Source organism: Ovis canadensis, chromosome 1 (genome assembly GCF_042477335.2).
Source record: "Ovis canadensis isolate MfBH-ARS-UI-01 breed Bighorn chromosome 1, ARS-UI_OviCan_v2, whole genome shotgun sequence".
Lineage (NCBI taxonomy): Eukaryota > Metazoa > Chordata > Mammalia > Artiodactyla > Bovidae > Ovis > Ovis canadensis.
In genome coordinates, this window is record NC_091245.1 from 142,437,991 (window position 1) to 142,454,142 (window position 16,152).

The following is a 16,152-nucleotide window of genomic DNA, read 5'->3' on the forward strand; positions in this document are numbered from 1 at the left end:
ACAAAAAGATAAAAAAAATTCGGATTAAAAAAAAAAATTGGATTTTTTTCCCCAGAGGTATATTTTAAAAAACTAAGATCATTACACTTTCTCATTATCCACATCTTTAAATTTCTAGTCCTAAATTATTTAATCAGAAAAATCACCACTTGCTAATAAACACTGGATGTCCTTGGCTGTTCCAGATATTCCTGTTGCCTGGTGATAAATTTTATTGAGTATAGACTACCAGAAAAGTGCACAAATCATAAAGATACATAGCTCTCAGGGTATGTGGAATTCAAAATGTCTGCAATCTCAACAGAAAATTTAAACCTCAGAGACTTCTGGTTTCAGTGTTACTGTGCTCTTCAGTAGTGCTAGTTAACTGTGGAGATGTGTCCAACTTTGGCAACACCGGGGACTGTAGCCCACCAGGCTCCTCAGTCCATGGAATACTCCAGGCAAGACTACTGGAATGGGTTGACATTTCCTTCTCCAGGGTATCTTCCCAATCCAGGGGCTGAACCCAGGTCTCCTGCACTGCAGGCAGATTCTTTACTGACTGAAATGAAGTGAAAGTTGCTCAGTTGTGACTGACTCTTGCAACCCCATGGACTAAACAGTCCCTGGAATTCTCTAGGCCAGAATACTGGAGTGGGTAGCCTTTTCCCTTCTCCAGGGCATTTTCTAACCCAGGCAGTTTCTTTACCAGCTGAGCCACAAGGGAACCCCAGGAATACTGGAGTGGGTAGCCTATCCCTTCTCCAAGGGATCTTCCCAACCCAGGAATCGAACCAGGCAGGGTCTCCTGCATTGCAGGCGGATTGTTTACCAACTGAGCTATCCGGGAAGCCCCTTACTGACTGAGCTATGGCATTATTCTTAGCTTAGACTAGCTTTCAGTGAAAAAGAAAAATCACTTTATCAAAATTATTGGCCACAAGAGGGCATCAGATGTTCTTTTTCCAACTTCCAAACTAAAGGTTGTAATTGTAAATAATCTCCCTTCTCCAAGGAAAAGTATTCGTGGTTATAGTTTAAATCACTGTTTTTCCTAGACATCTACATACAGAAATTGCTACTTGTAATGGATAATGTTAAGTATGCCAAAGTTATTATATACATTGCTTTACTGGAATCATTTTTGTTAATTTAAAAAATATATATATAGTTCCTTTAGGAAAATAAAAGTACCTAAAAGCACAAAGAAAGAGATGATTAAAATGACTATAATTAAAATGACTATACTATTTCCATCTGAGCAAACTATTTTATCTAGCAAACTATTGTATCTAGTAGCTGAGTTACTATTTTAGTGGATGGAGATATTTAAAAGAGGGAGCTTTTACTTTATAAACTTCTGTTTTGTTGTTATGAAATATACTCGTTTTATGGTCTCACAATTTGAAAATGTGGAACATTTTTTTATATCATTGTTTTTTTCCTAAAACATGATCTTTAATATTTTCATGGTATTCATACCTATATACCTTAATTGATTTAACCAGTCTTTATCAGTAGCTATTAAGCTACCGATCTCTTTAGGAAATTTTTCTTAGCCACATTATTTAAATATATATCTCCTTTGTTGGAGATGGTTGAGGGGAGGGAGGTATTCCTTTGAAGTCCAGAAATAAATGAGCAAATTGGTTTCAGAGCTGCCACTTTAATTTACATACAGAAAGTCTACAGATGATAAATTTGGTAAGAATCAAGTTCAGTTCAGTTCAGTCGCTCAGTCGTGTCCGACTCTTTGCGACCCCATGAATCGCAGCACGCCAGGCCTCCCTGTCCATCACCATCTCCCAGAGTTCACTCAGACTTACTCACGTCCATCAAGTCGGAGTTAATAAGCTGTAAAATTTCAACAGAAAAATAGGACTGTTTCACTAAATTTAATGAAAAATTATTTTTGAATCTTATTGATCATTCATCAAACACATATAAAGACATGAAAAAATTTACTGATTAAAAATAAATATTTAAAATTTATAAACTGTCTAAAGTGACTGGAACATGACAAATGTAAACTTAAATTTTTTCACCTGAGTTAAATTGAAATATGATTTTTTCATGTTTCCTAATATTGCTAATAGAGACCATATTTAAAATCAGATATTGATAGCTGGTAAGATCAAATTATTTTGTAAATCTGAAAAGACCGCTTGTGGATGCTCAATAGTCACTGAAATCTGGACAGAAAAAATTAAAATGCAAGCTCTTTGACAGGGATTTGGCATGCAGATTTACTGTAAAATTACCCTCCCTAGCATGATTAGGATTACCAATCAAAAAGTTTAGGTGGGAAACCATTACAAATGATCTATCCAATAAACATTTTAAATATTTAAAATGTATCAATATATAGTCAGTCATCTAATATCAGGACTTCCCTGGTGGTCCAGTGGTTGAGAATCTGCCTTGCAATTCAGGGGAAGAGGATTTGATCCCTAGTTGGGGAACTAAGATGTCATATGCATGTCACAACTAAACCAGTGCACAATTAGAGAAGCCCACACAGCCAAAAAAATAGAATCAGGAGACCTGAATTTCATTTCTGTTTGCTTTGGCAAATCCAGACCTTTCTGAATCTTGATATTTTCATAAAATGATGTTTGTGCTTAGTTGCTAAATCATATCCAATTCCTTGTGACCCCATGGACTGTAGCCCGCCAGGCTCCTCTGTCCATGGAATTTTCCAGGCAAGAATACTGGAGCGAGTTGGCATTTCCTATTCCAGGGGATCTGCCTGACCCAGAGATCAAACCTGAGTCTCCTGCATTGTCAGGTGGATTCTTTACCACTGAGCCACCAGGGAAGCCCTCATAAAATGATACTGAATTAGATAACATAGCCCAAGGATATCTTGCGGGTTGTTTGGCTTTTACCAAATTTAACTGCTATGTGAATTTTCTTCACTTAACTATATTACAAATCTTTTGCCCATAATGTGAAAATTAAAATGCCACAAAATCACACACCAAAAAATCAAACCTACAAAAAACATGTGTTCATCAAGTTCTGTTGGCTACTATCCAGTGTCTTGGATGTAACAGACTGTATCTTTAAGTTGGCAAGGCAGAGATTACATTTCCTTTCATGTAATTATCTTGCTTTGTGTTCTCTTGTTTCTGTGAACATATTAATCATCTTCCCCCTTATCGGGAGGTCAAAAGGCTGGTGGAGACTGAATGATGGAGGGCTGATTGTCCAAAAGGTTTCAAATCATTGGCACAGTAGTCCTCTGCATAGTGTCACTTTCCACGGTTTCACTTACTTGCAGTCAACCATGGTCCAAACACTTTTCCATTTAATATTACTGTTATGAATAAACAATTCATAAGTTTTAAACTGCACACTGTTCGGGCAGTGTGACAAAATATTGCACCACGCTGTTCATCCTGCCAGGGACATGAAGCATCCTTTTGTCCTGTGTACCCCACCTGCTAGTCACTTAGCGACCCTCTCAGTCATCAGATGAACATTCGTGTCCCGGTAACCCTTTGTTATTTAATGATAGCTCTAGCAAATGTAGCGATGCTGGTAATTGTAATATGCCCAAGAAAAGTCAGAAAGTGCTTCCTTTAAGTGAAAATGTAAAACTTTACTCAATAAGAAAAAACTGCTGATGTTGCTAACATCTACAGGAAGAATAAATGTTTCATCCATAAATTGTGAAAAGGAAAAAAAAAAATCTGTGGTGGTTTTCCTGTCACACTTCAAACTGCCAAGTTATAGCCACTGAGAGGGGCAGGTATTTAATTAAATGGAAAAGGCTTTAAATTTGTACAATAAGATTTTTGAGAGGGATTACATTCACATAAATTTTATTATAGCATATTGTTATAATTGTTCTGTATTATTAGTTATTTATCTTACTGTGCCTATTTGTAAATGAAGCAGTAACAGGTATGTATGTGTAGGAAAAACACAGTAAACACAGGGTTCAGTATTATCTGCAGATCAGGTGTCCAAGGGAGGTCTTCGACTGTATGCCCCAGGGGTAAGGGGGGACTACTGGATCTTCACCATCAGAGTCTTCTCTCAGAATTGCAAGGTCACTCTACTGTTCTCCAGAAATGTTCTCACTGTTGACAGTTCTGGGACACCATGAGGAAAAATGTCCTACTTAGCAACATAAAAAGAACACAGTGCCAGTAGCCAACGTGACAGTTGACCTAACACACGACCAACACATCTTCTTTTTCAAGTGCAAGATAACTCATTTTCACCATTAGTAGTTTGTGCTGATTCCATAAAACTGCTCTGGGCAAAAACTCCAGAAACTTGAAGAAACCAAGGATAAATGATGAAGAAGTACACAATGATGGGTACACTTGTGGCAATGAATTGATATGAACATACAACTGCTTCAATTATTATTAACAAAGTTTGAGTGCATGTGCTTAATTGCTCAGTGGTATCCAACTCTGTGATACCATGGTCTGTACCTCGCTAGGTTCCTCCTTCCCTGGGATTTTCCAGGCAAGAATACTGGAGTGCGTTGCCATTCCTACTCCATCAACAAAGTTTAACTGAGAATCTATTATGCATTGATCATTTAGATACAAACATGATCTGTCTTTGAGAAGTGTTGACATCTGCTTACAGAGAGGAGACAGGTGAAGAAGGGGGACCCTCAGTTTCCTCAGAAGGTACAATCTCAAGAAGGAAAAAATTAGGGGAGCTTAGGAAGGAAGATTAGAAGGCAATGGCACCCCACTCCAGTACTCTTGCCTGGAAGGTCACGTGGACGGAGGAGCCTGGTAGGCTGCAGTCCTTGGGGCTGCTAAGAGTCAGACACGACTGAGCAGCTTCACTTTCCCTTTTCACTTTTATGCATTGGAGAAGGAAATGGCAACCCACTCCAGTGTTCTTGCCTGGAGAATCCCAGGGACGGCGGAGCATGGTGGGCTGCTGTTTATGGGGTCGCACAGAGTCAGACACGACTGAAGTGACTTAGCAGTAGCAGGAAGGAAGATTGGGATTACAAGGTCAGAAAAAGGTAAGACCACATGCAGAATGGAAGAAGCAGCGTAACCTGGTAAGAGGGGAAAAAAGTGCATTTCATATCACAAAGGGCTATTTTTTATAATATTTAAGAGCACCGGCTCAGACGGTAAAGAAACTGCCTGCAATGTGGGAGACCTGGGTTCCATCCCTGGGTTGGGAAGATCCCCTGGAGAAGGGAATGGCAACCCACTCCAGTATTCTTGCCTGGAGAATCCCATGGACAGAAGATCCTGGTGGGCTACAATCCATGGGGTCGCAAAGAGTCAGACATGACTGAGTGGCTAACACACACCATACACATACCAAATAAGCAGAATTGTGATATAAAAGAAACATGGGCAAAGCATATGAACAAAGTTCTCAAAACCACAAATGGTTTTGAAACAGGAAAAGATGCTCAATTAACTACACAGAAATAGAATTTTAAGCCATGACAAAATTTTCTTCTTAGAGATCAGGAAAGATAAAAAATGTTGGCTAAGAGTATTGTTGAGGAACTGGAAGGAGATAAGTAAAGCACTCTTATCCGTTGCAAGCATAAGCTGCTATACTAATTAAAGAAGATATTATAATAGCTTATCAGAAGAGACTTTACTCATACCTCTCTCTTCTAGAAGTTTAAAGATATATTTGCACATAAGAAAACTGATATATAGACAAATACTACTTATAATTTTACTCACTGTATCCAAAAAAATGGGATCAACTTAAGTGGCCAATTGGAGACTGGTTAAGTAAGTTACAGTGTAGCACTCTGAAGTAATATTATAGAGTTTTGAAAATAAGATTATTTTAGATAGACATATAAATGATAGATAATAGATAAATAGACGTAGGATGGTCTGAGAGGATTTGTTAAATTAGTAAGTGTGCATAAAACATTATTTTAAAAAAACACACATTGGGGCTTCCTTGGTGACTCAGTGGTAAAGATCAGCCTGCAGTGTAGGAGACCTGGGTTTGATCCCCTGGGGGAGGAAATGGCAACACACTCCAGTATTCTTGCCTGGAGAATTTCAGGGACAGAGGAGCCTGGCAGGCTTCAGTCCATGGGGTCGGAAAGAGTCGGACACAGCTGAGCGACTGAACACACAATATACATGTACATATATGCAAGCATAAGCATAGAGTAAATGCTGCAGTGGAGAGCTAGCTGTGAAAGTTTAAAGGTAGGCAGAGTGTGGACTTTTAGTTGTTGTCCAGGAAAACTTTTGAGCAAGGGAATGCACTGAAGTGTTTTAAGATTAACCTTGAGTCATCTACTCACTTCAAATATCGGATAGATTATTTCTATCTAAAGCAGTCAAAATTCACTGGAAGGACTTATGCTGAAAGCTCCAATATTTTGGCCACCTGATGCAAAGAGCCAACTCATTAGAAAAGACTCTGATGCTGGGAATCTGATTGAGGGCAAGAGCAGGGGGAAGACAGAGGATGAGATGGTTGGATGGTATCACTGACTTGATGGACATGAGTTTGAGCAACCTCCAGGAGTTGGTGAAGGGCAGGGAAGCCTGGTGTGCTGCAGTCCATGGGGTTGCAAAGAGTCGGACACAACTTAGTGACTGAGCAACAATCACGTCTTCAGGTCTTCCTGAGGTTAGATGCTTCCAGTTCTCTCTGAGCAAGTAGTAAACGAATGGAAAAGGATATTTCTTTTTATAAAAGCAACAGAGCTGAAACAAATCATACAAGCACGCTTTCACTGAATACTTAATTTTAGTCAGCTCTAGTACCAGATGCTAAACAGGCTAGGCATAACACATCATGGCCGAAACCACATCTGCGCCCTCAGATCTGAGGTCCCTTTTCTGTGTGTGTTAGCCTCCTCCCTCTTCCATTCTTCAACCAAAACTTTCTAATTTCATCTTTTTCCTCAGTCCTCTTACCACCTAGCCACCCACCCCCAACCCTCCCAGAGTATGACCTCACCTTTACTTCCTGGAGAAAAGTGAGACTATCTAATTATATTCCATCCACAGTCACAATCCTATTAAACCTGCTCCCAGCCTCACTGACTTTTCCCCTCAGTCTCAGAAGATGCTCCCTTTGATTTCGTCAACTCAATCCTGCCCACATTCCGTTTTGACCCCTTCCTCTTTCCAGACTCCTTTTCCGCAGCCTCACAAAGTAACTAACCTTTACCCCACTCTAGTTACTGTTTCCTCTGCCTTCCTGCTTCCCTTCATGGCCAAGAATATTGAAAGGATAGTCTGATATAGCTTTCAAATTGCATCTTATGAATCAGACATCTCAAGAGCTGGTGGGGATATCATGGGAAGACAAACAAGAACTGTTTGGACTTGGTAGGATTTAATCTGAGTGGGGTGTGTTTTGAATGTTAACTGTGTTTCTAGATCCTCCTCAGCTCTCATCCATGCTTCAACCCACAGAACTAAGGGTTGGGACAACCATTCCATCAGAACTGGTCCATCATTATGAATGACTTCATGCCCAGAATGGTTTCTGTTTCAGCCTGTTGTGCTCCAGAGGGCTGACTCGGGTCCTCTTCTCATCCCACACAACTCTCTCCTGAGTGATTTTACCCCACCTCCCTTTTTTTTTCCTTCAGATTTAATGTATATATATATATATATATGCCTTTGGCTTAAAAAGGCCAGAACTTCACTTTTTCCCCTTACCAGGTTCCTCAAATTGTGCTTTGCATTCACAAAAAGAAGCTTGTGAAATAATCTAGTTTAGTTGTATAAGAAACAACTAAACATTACTTTCACTTATATCCCACAACTTAACTTGCCCTAACAACCCACTGTTTTAATACTTGTGCTCTGAAATACCTCAAAGGATGGGGGAGACTCTAGGAATGCAAATCAAATTACATATAACCAAAAAATCAGAAGCAACTTCTAGGGCCAACAGTGGGGAAAAAAATGAATTATACAGGATCATCTTAAACATCATGCAGCTATTAAAATGGATATAATATATATAAATACTTTTAACAACAGGTAAGATATACAAATATGATACAATACCACGTAGGAGAAAGAAATCAAATAGAGGACGTTCACTTTAAAAATAATAGGGATATTAAATGTACTAGAAGAGAAATAGAACAGAAAGGTCTTTGGTAGTGACGTCATTTAGGTGAAATTATTTTTCACCTCATTTACTGTTGTTACAATGCTATCTTAATAAGGAAAGAGTTTTTCAAAATATTCCACCATTCAAGTCAGATGAAATCAAATTTAGAAGGTGTAATGAGTTAAACCTGTTTTGGAACTGACGCTTCTTCACTACTTTCCATACTGGTTAATATTCCTACGTAACACATGGGACAATGCCATGCGTTATAGTAGTGCTGGTGCATGTTCTAGACTTGTAGGAATAACCTAAAAATAAAGGAAATTTAATTATATGTAATTATATTGGTGTTGCTTTTCATTGAACAGTGTCAGAAAAAGTGAACACAGACATTTCCTTTCTTTATGCCAAGTACTACATCACCATGACTTCATACATGTCAAAGGCAGGGTAATGGCAGATCTTGCTGTCCAAACTGAGACATTTTCTTGAGCAAAACATCTTTTGCTGTATGTATTTATAGTGAGATAACAGGCAAAGACAGAACGGTCTTGGGGAAAGGGATACAGTCACCCAATCCCATAAGATATGAGGCCAATACTGCTATTACAACGCAGTAATCATCATGATGACAGCAACCAATGCTTACAGAGCACCGATGTGCTAGCCTAAGTGCCTCAGATGCACTAATCATTCTCAGAAAAATTCCACAGAGTTGCTCCTATGATTCTCATTGTAGTGTTAAGGAAAAGGAGAATACAGGTAAAATGTTTTGTCTAAGGTTACCCAGATAGAACCAGGCAAGTTGTCTTCCAAACTCATTTTATAGTGTTACCCTGTCTGAAGGCCCCACCCCACCCCACATCTACACTGACTGCTTGTAATAACAAAATAAAATGTGTTCAATAAATGGATCCCTGCTGGGTACTTCTCTCTCCAACTAAAGCAGCAATCCCCTAAAAAATAAAAATCCAAAACTGAGGAACAGAAACTCTTCAAAATACCAGAAAAACCTTCTCAACAGGAACAGAAAGTTGGTTTGGAACAGCTCTTCCAAAGTTTCCAGGAATACTAGCTCTCCACTAGCTGACAGCATTGGACTCCCACAATATCAAACCTTTCACACACATACACTTTCCCCCCCTTCATTTTCTTACTGGTTCCATAAGTGAAGTGCCTGGTTTGGTCACTCATCGTCCCCTACATCACTTCCTGAGTAACCTCCAAAGTTTTCACACACATGACTTCCATTTTCAGCCCACCCCTCACACTCTAGATCCACATATCCATGTATCCATCCAACACTTCGTTAATACACATAACAAACTTCTCAAACTTTCAACATGTTCAAAACTGAACTCCTTAGCTTAACTTTCAAACACGCAAAGAGTCAGGGCTCCAATCCCCACCTTTATTATTCCTCCGTCATGCTCTATTCTTGTCTTCATGCTTGTGACTGCCACAATTATATCTCTGGCCCTGAGTTTTCTATTTAGATCCAGGTTCAGAATTCACCTGCCTACTATCATCCTGCATAGATTCCAATGATTTCTAATATAAACAGGATTCAATGTTTTCATTTCCCACTCAATATCCCCTCATACCCCTATGGCCAATCCATTTACTATTAGTTTTTTAAAATAAGTATTAAAAATACAGACATGTATCTCTGTAAGTGTAAAGTATTTCTAGAAGGATAAATAAGAAACTGATCATACTTCTCACTATATGCTCTTATACCTTATAAATTTTATACCCCATTAATGAACTACTTATTTAAAAAAATTAACAAAAAATTGTTATGTTTCTTGAAGGAAACTGAGGACAGAAACTGAAAAACATGAATGAGAAGGTGATTTACATTTCACTCTCTCTCATGTGCACTACCTATCTGAAACATTTAAAAAAAAAAGCTGTTCACTTCACAAAAAACTGTATTAGCAACTTGAAATACAGAACTTTAAAAATCGATTTCCCTGGAAAAATAGTTTCACCTTGTCAGAAAGATTCATAAGAAGACAATCCATAATCATTTCATCAATGACTCTTTCACCTGACAAGCAGATGTGAGGTTAATAGTGTATTATGATCATTCCATCTTTGAAATAAAGATAGTATACTCCTGGGTTAAGAACTGGGGACACTGACAACTATGAAAAAACTATATTGGCATAGTTACTTAGGTGCTGATATTTCTTTTACCATACCACTAACAACTAAGAAAAAAAGGAAAACTTTCTGGGAATGTATTCTGTCCAACTTTCACTATTTCATTAGTTCTGCTTCACAATTTCCAATCATCATTGCTGTTATGGATAGAACTGTGTGCCCCTAAATTCCTATGCTGCAGTTCTAATCTCCAGTACCTGAGAATGTTACCTTATTTGAAAATAGGGTTGTTGAAGATACGATTAGTTCAAATAAGGTCATTAGGGTTGGGTCTTCATCCAATAGGAGTGGTGTCCTTATAAAAAGGGAAAACTAGGACACAGTGATAGACACACAGAGGGACGGTGACCTGAAGTGACCCAGAGAGAAGACAGCCATCTACAAGCCATGGAGAGAGGACTTCCCTCACAACAATCAGAAGGAACCAACCTCCTCCACCAAGAAAGCTATTAGAACTAAGAAATAAACTCACCAAAGTTTTAGGATGCAAGATTAATGTACAGAATTGTGTTGTTTTTCTATACTCTAACAATGAATTATCACAAAGAGAATGTAAGAAAAAGAATCCCATTTACAACTGTATCAAAAAGAATAAATTACCTGGAAATAAACTTAACCAAGGTGATGAAAGACCTACACTCTGAAACTATAAGACAATGATGAAAGAAACTGAAAACACAACTAAATGAAAAGAAATTCCATGTTCATGGATTGGAAAAATATTGTTAAAATGTCCATATTACCCAAGGCAATCTATCAATGCAATGCAATTCCTATCAAAATACCCATGACATTTAAAAAAATTTTTATATTTTTCAATTGAAAGATAATTTCACACATGACATTTTTTATAGAACTAGAACAAAAACCCTATGACTTATTTGGAACCACAAAAGATCCCCAATAGCCAAAGCAACCTTGAGAGTAAAGAACAAAGCTGAAGAAATCATGCATGCTCACTGACTTCAGACTATACTACAAAGCTATGATAATCAAAACAATACGGTACTGGCACAAAAACAGATAAATGGAACAGGACAGAATGCCCAGAATAAGCCCACACACCTATGGCCAATTAATCTATGACAAAGGCAGCAAGAACACACAATGGAGAAAAGACAGTCTCTTCAATAAGTGGACTTCCAGTAAGCGGGAAAACTGGACTGCTACATGTAAAAGAATGAAATTAGAACATATTCTCATACCATACAGAAACTAAACTAAAAATGAATTAGAGACCTAAATATAGACCAGAAACCATTTAACTCCTAAAAGAAAGCACAGGGATAATACTCTTGGAAACAAATTGTAATATTTTGTTGGGTCTGTCTCCTAACACAAAGGAAACAAAAGCAGAAACGAACAAATGGGACCTAATTAAATTGAAAAGCTCTTGCACAGCAAAGGAAACTGTCGACAAAACAAAAAGGCATCTTACTAAAAGAGAGAAATGTGCAAACAATAAGATGGGTAAAGGTTTAATATCCAAAATATATAAAATGTTCATGCAACTCAATATCAAAGACAAACAAACTGATTAAAAAATGGGCAGGCAATGGGAATTTGGTGCATGACTAAGGGAACCCAAACAGGGGCTAACAACCTAGAGGGGAGGGGTGGGGAGGGAGATGGGAAGGAGGTTCAAGAGGGAGGGGACATACATATACTTATGGTTGATTCATGTTGATGTTTGGCAGAAGCCAACAAAAATTTTGTAAAATAATTATTTTTCAATTAAAAATAATTTTTTTAAAAAGGGGCAGAAAACCTGAAGAGATACTTTTTCAAAAACATATGAATGGCCAAAAGGTACACGACATGATGGTCATCACTAATGATCAAAAATGCAAATCAAAACCACATTACCTCACACCTGTCAGAATGGCTATCACTGAAAAGTCTTACAAATCAATGTTGGTGAGGATGTGGAGAAGACGGAACCCTTGTATACTGTTGATGGGAATGTAAATTGATACAGCTACTAATGAAAATATTTAGCTACCATGGAAAAGGCTGTATATTGTCACCTTGCTTATTTAACTTATATGCAGAGTACATCATATGAAATGCCAGGCTTGATGAAGCACAAGCTGGAATTAAGACTACTGGGAGAAATATCAATAATCTCAGATATGCAATATGGCAGAAAGCAAAGAGGAACTAAAGAGCCTCTTGATGAAAGTGAAAGAGGAGTGAAAAAGCTAGCTGAAAACTCAACATTCAAAAAATGAAGATCATGGCATCCGGTCCCATCATTTCATGGCAAATAGATGGGGAAACAATGGAAACACTGACAGACTTTATTTTCCTGGGCTACAAAATCATTGCAGATGGTGACTGCAGCCAAGAAATTAAAAACGCTTGCTCCTTGGAAGAAAAAGCTGTGGCAAACCTAGACAGCATATTAAAAAGTAAAGACCTTACTTTGCCAACAAAGGTCCGTATAGGCAAAGCTATGGTTTTTTCAGTAGTCGTGTATGGAAGTGAGAGATGGACTATAAAGAAAGCTGAGCTCTGAAGAATTGATGCTTTTGAATTGTGGTGTTGGAGAAGACTCTTGACAGTCCCTTGCACTGCAAGGAGATCAGGCAATTCTAAAGGAAATCAACCTTGAATATTCATTGCAAGGACTGATGCTGAAGCTGCAGCTCCAATACTTTGGCCACCTGATGCAAAGAATCAACCCATTGGAAAAGACCCTGATGCTGGGAAACTGAAGGCAGGAGGAGAAGGGGACGAAAGAGGATGAGATGATTGGATGGCATCACCGACTTGATGGACATGAGTTTAAGCAAGCTCTGGGACTTTGTGATGGACAGGGAAGCCTGGCATGCTGCAGTCCACGGGGTTGCAAAGAATCATACACGACAGAGTGACTGAACTGACTGACTATGAAAAATAGTATGGAAGTTCTTCAAAAACTAAAAATAGAATTGCTGTGTGATCCAACAATTCCATCCCTGAGTATACAGTCAAACAAAATGAAAACACAAATTTGAAAAGATAAGTGTACTCTAATGTTCATAACAGCACTATTACAATAGCCAAGACATGGAAGCAACCCAAGTGCCCATCAACAGATGATTGATTAAGATGTGGAGAAGGAAATGGCAACCTGCTCCAGTATTCTTGTCTGGGAAATCCCACGGAGAGAGGAGCCTGGTGGGCTACAGTCTATGCGGTCGCAAAGAGTGGGACATAACTAAACCACCACCATATATATCTATATCCATATATATAAAATTTCATAATTTATATATATATATAATCTCACATATATATATAATGGAATACTGCTCATCCATTAACAAGAATGAAATTCTGCCATTTGCAGCAATGTGGGTGGACCTGGAGAATATTATACTTGGTGAATTAAGTCAGAGAAAGATCAATACTGTATGATATCACTTGCACATGGAATAAAAAACTAATACAAGTGAATATATATGCAAAACAAAAAGACTCATAAATATAGAACTTGTGGTTATCAGCAGAGAGGGGGAGGAGAGGAGTATGGGATTGAGAGATACCAACTATTATGTATAAAATAAGCTTACAAGTATTTATCATCCAGCACATGTATATACAGCCATTGTTTTATAATAACTTTGAATGGAGTATAATCTATTAAAAAAAAATTGAAGCACAGTGCTGTATGCCTGAAATCAATATTGTAAATCCACTAACTAGACTTCAAATTTTTTTGGCAAAGGAACCAATCCTACCATAACCTTGCTCTCAGATCTTTAGCCTCCAGAACTGTGAGACAGTAACTTTCTATTTTTTAAGTCACCCAATTTGTGGTACTTTGTTATGGCAGCCCCAGCAAACTAATACAACTATACACAGAATTAATCATAAATGACCAGGTCTGTTCGGGAGACTAATCTTTTTCAGAGACTTGAAAACAACTGACCTAATGTCATCTAAAACAATTTTTTTCATTAAAAATTAAATCTTCTAAGATATGCTGCTTTATTTACCTAAGTAGGTTTCCCTAAATTCTGAAACATTATTTTGATATTCAAATTAGGCCAAGATATACAAGTTTGGTCTCATTGAAGGTGGACTCAAAAGTTCGTGAAGCTCAAGAAAAAACATTCTACAAGTGACGGAGCATGGACACCAGTCATCTGCACAGAGTTTTCCAAACAATTCAGAAGTTCCCAAGTTTGGGTGATTATTGAAAATAACCTGGGAGAGACACAGACCAACTGACCTTACCTGAATCTACTCGGAATCTCTGAGGAGGGCTTTACAAATGTATTTCTCCAATGCTTCTCTACTGCTCTGGGCTTGTATAATAACTAGGTTGTTTCTGTGTTGGCTCTTATTGAGTCAGTTCACCTAGTCTTTATTTGCACAAGTTATCTTTTTAAGCCCTATGCACAATTTTTCATCACCGCATGTACTCACTCACCCTTTTTCTCTTGATATTGTCTTCTTGGAAGAAATCAGGCTAATCGTCTTACGAAACACATGACACACGCCTGTAACGTCCCTTCCAAAAATTTATTCAGCATTTACTATGCAATATGAAAATTAGAGTTAAGAACTGGGGATAAAGGTCAAACTCATCAAGAAGATATACTGAGCATGCTGAACAATTAGAATGCAAAAGGTTCTGTGCCATAAAGGCCCATACTGGCAATGTTGAGGGTCCTACACCCCAAGAAGCATACTGATCGAGAACTTAGTCCTTGGTTAACTGGACTAAAATTTATTTCTCAGTGCTTCATTAACTCTGGAAATTCTACTTTCTCTGCAGTTATCTTAGGATGACTTTTTTCCCCTCTAAATAGTTTAAAAATTTAGAAAAATCATGTAAGTAGAAAAACAACAAATCCCATATGATTTATACATCAGAAATACCAGCAAGAAAAACAGCTGAGTTTCTAGCACTGGCTTCCTGATCTTTTTTTGGCTGCCTTTGCCACATTTAGAAATTAAATTTGTTTACACCTTAGAGTTGAACCATTTTTATTTAACAATATATTATTTCATGCTCAAATTTGAGACAAAAATTCTGTCTCAATTTCAACAGTTTTGCCATTTGGCACTTAATTATCCAGAAGTATGATCTGGCCTTCAGACATGCATATTTAAAATATGATCTAAATGAAAAGCATTAAATTATACTTAGTAGTTTCACTAAGCCTATATTATCGTAATCTTGCTGCTCTGAAAATCTGTGCCTCACTATCAGCATCCCAGCCAACAGGGACAAATGCAAAGAATTTTCATCATTATATCAATTTTATTTCTTTAAAATCTTCCAGCATCCCCTGTGATGCAGGTATTTTTATCCTCATTTTAAACACCAGGCAACTGAAGTAAAGTAAGGCATCCAGTAATAAATGGTACTCGGATATGTCTGACTCCAAAGTCTATGCTCTTCAACGTGAGTAGAAAGCTTCACATTAGTATAAACCACTGACTCTCAACCAGGGGTGGCTTTGTCCCACCCCAGTGACTATTTGGCAACACTGAAGACATTTTTGGTTGTCATCTCTTGGCAGGGAGGGCAGGAGCTATGGGCACTTTGTAGGTAAAGGTCAGCAATGCCACTAAACATCGGCAATGCACAGATAGTCCTCCACAAGCAAGAATCATCCATCCCCAAATGTTAAAAGAGCCAAGGTTGAGAAACTATACTAAAAACAAAATATTTATCAAAATATCTTCTTACAAAAGCATTACTACCCCATTTTTTTTTCTGAAATCACTGTTTAGAGTCAATGAAAATAGCTTTAAAGCATAACTAGATGTATGTGTATTTAATACATATATGGATGAACATTTTTTCGTTTTGGCCATACCATGGGGCATGGGGGATTTTAGTTCCCCAACCAGGGACTGAACCCGAACCCCCTGAATGGGAAGCATGGAGTCTTACCACTGGGTCAGCAGGGAAGTCACTGTACACACATTTTTAATGTATCT

At 38.0% G+C, this 16,152-nt stretch overlaps 1 protein-coding gene across 5 annotated transcripts in view; it reads right to left on the reverse strand.

Moving 5' to 3' along the window:
- The window catches only part of CXADR (CXADR Ig-like cell adhesion molecule), a 67,098-nt gene that overhangs the window by 2,814 nt on the left and 48,132 nt on the right, over positions 1-16,152 (reverse strand). For 2 of the 5 annotated variants that reach the window (XM_069550167.1, XM_069550129.1), the window contains one exon: positions 1,809-1,836. The exons of 2 other annotated variants lie outside the window; for them this stretch is intronic. In XM_069550167.1, the coding sequence (XP_069406268.1) occupies positions 1,818-1,836 (19 nt within the window). In that variant the 3' untranslated portion in view covers positions 1,809-1,817. Of the gene's footprint in view, positions 1-1,628; positions 1,837-16,152 lie in introns of those variants that run through there. One more of the 5 variants, XM_069550157.1, reaches the window with a different exon arrangement.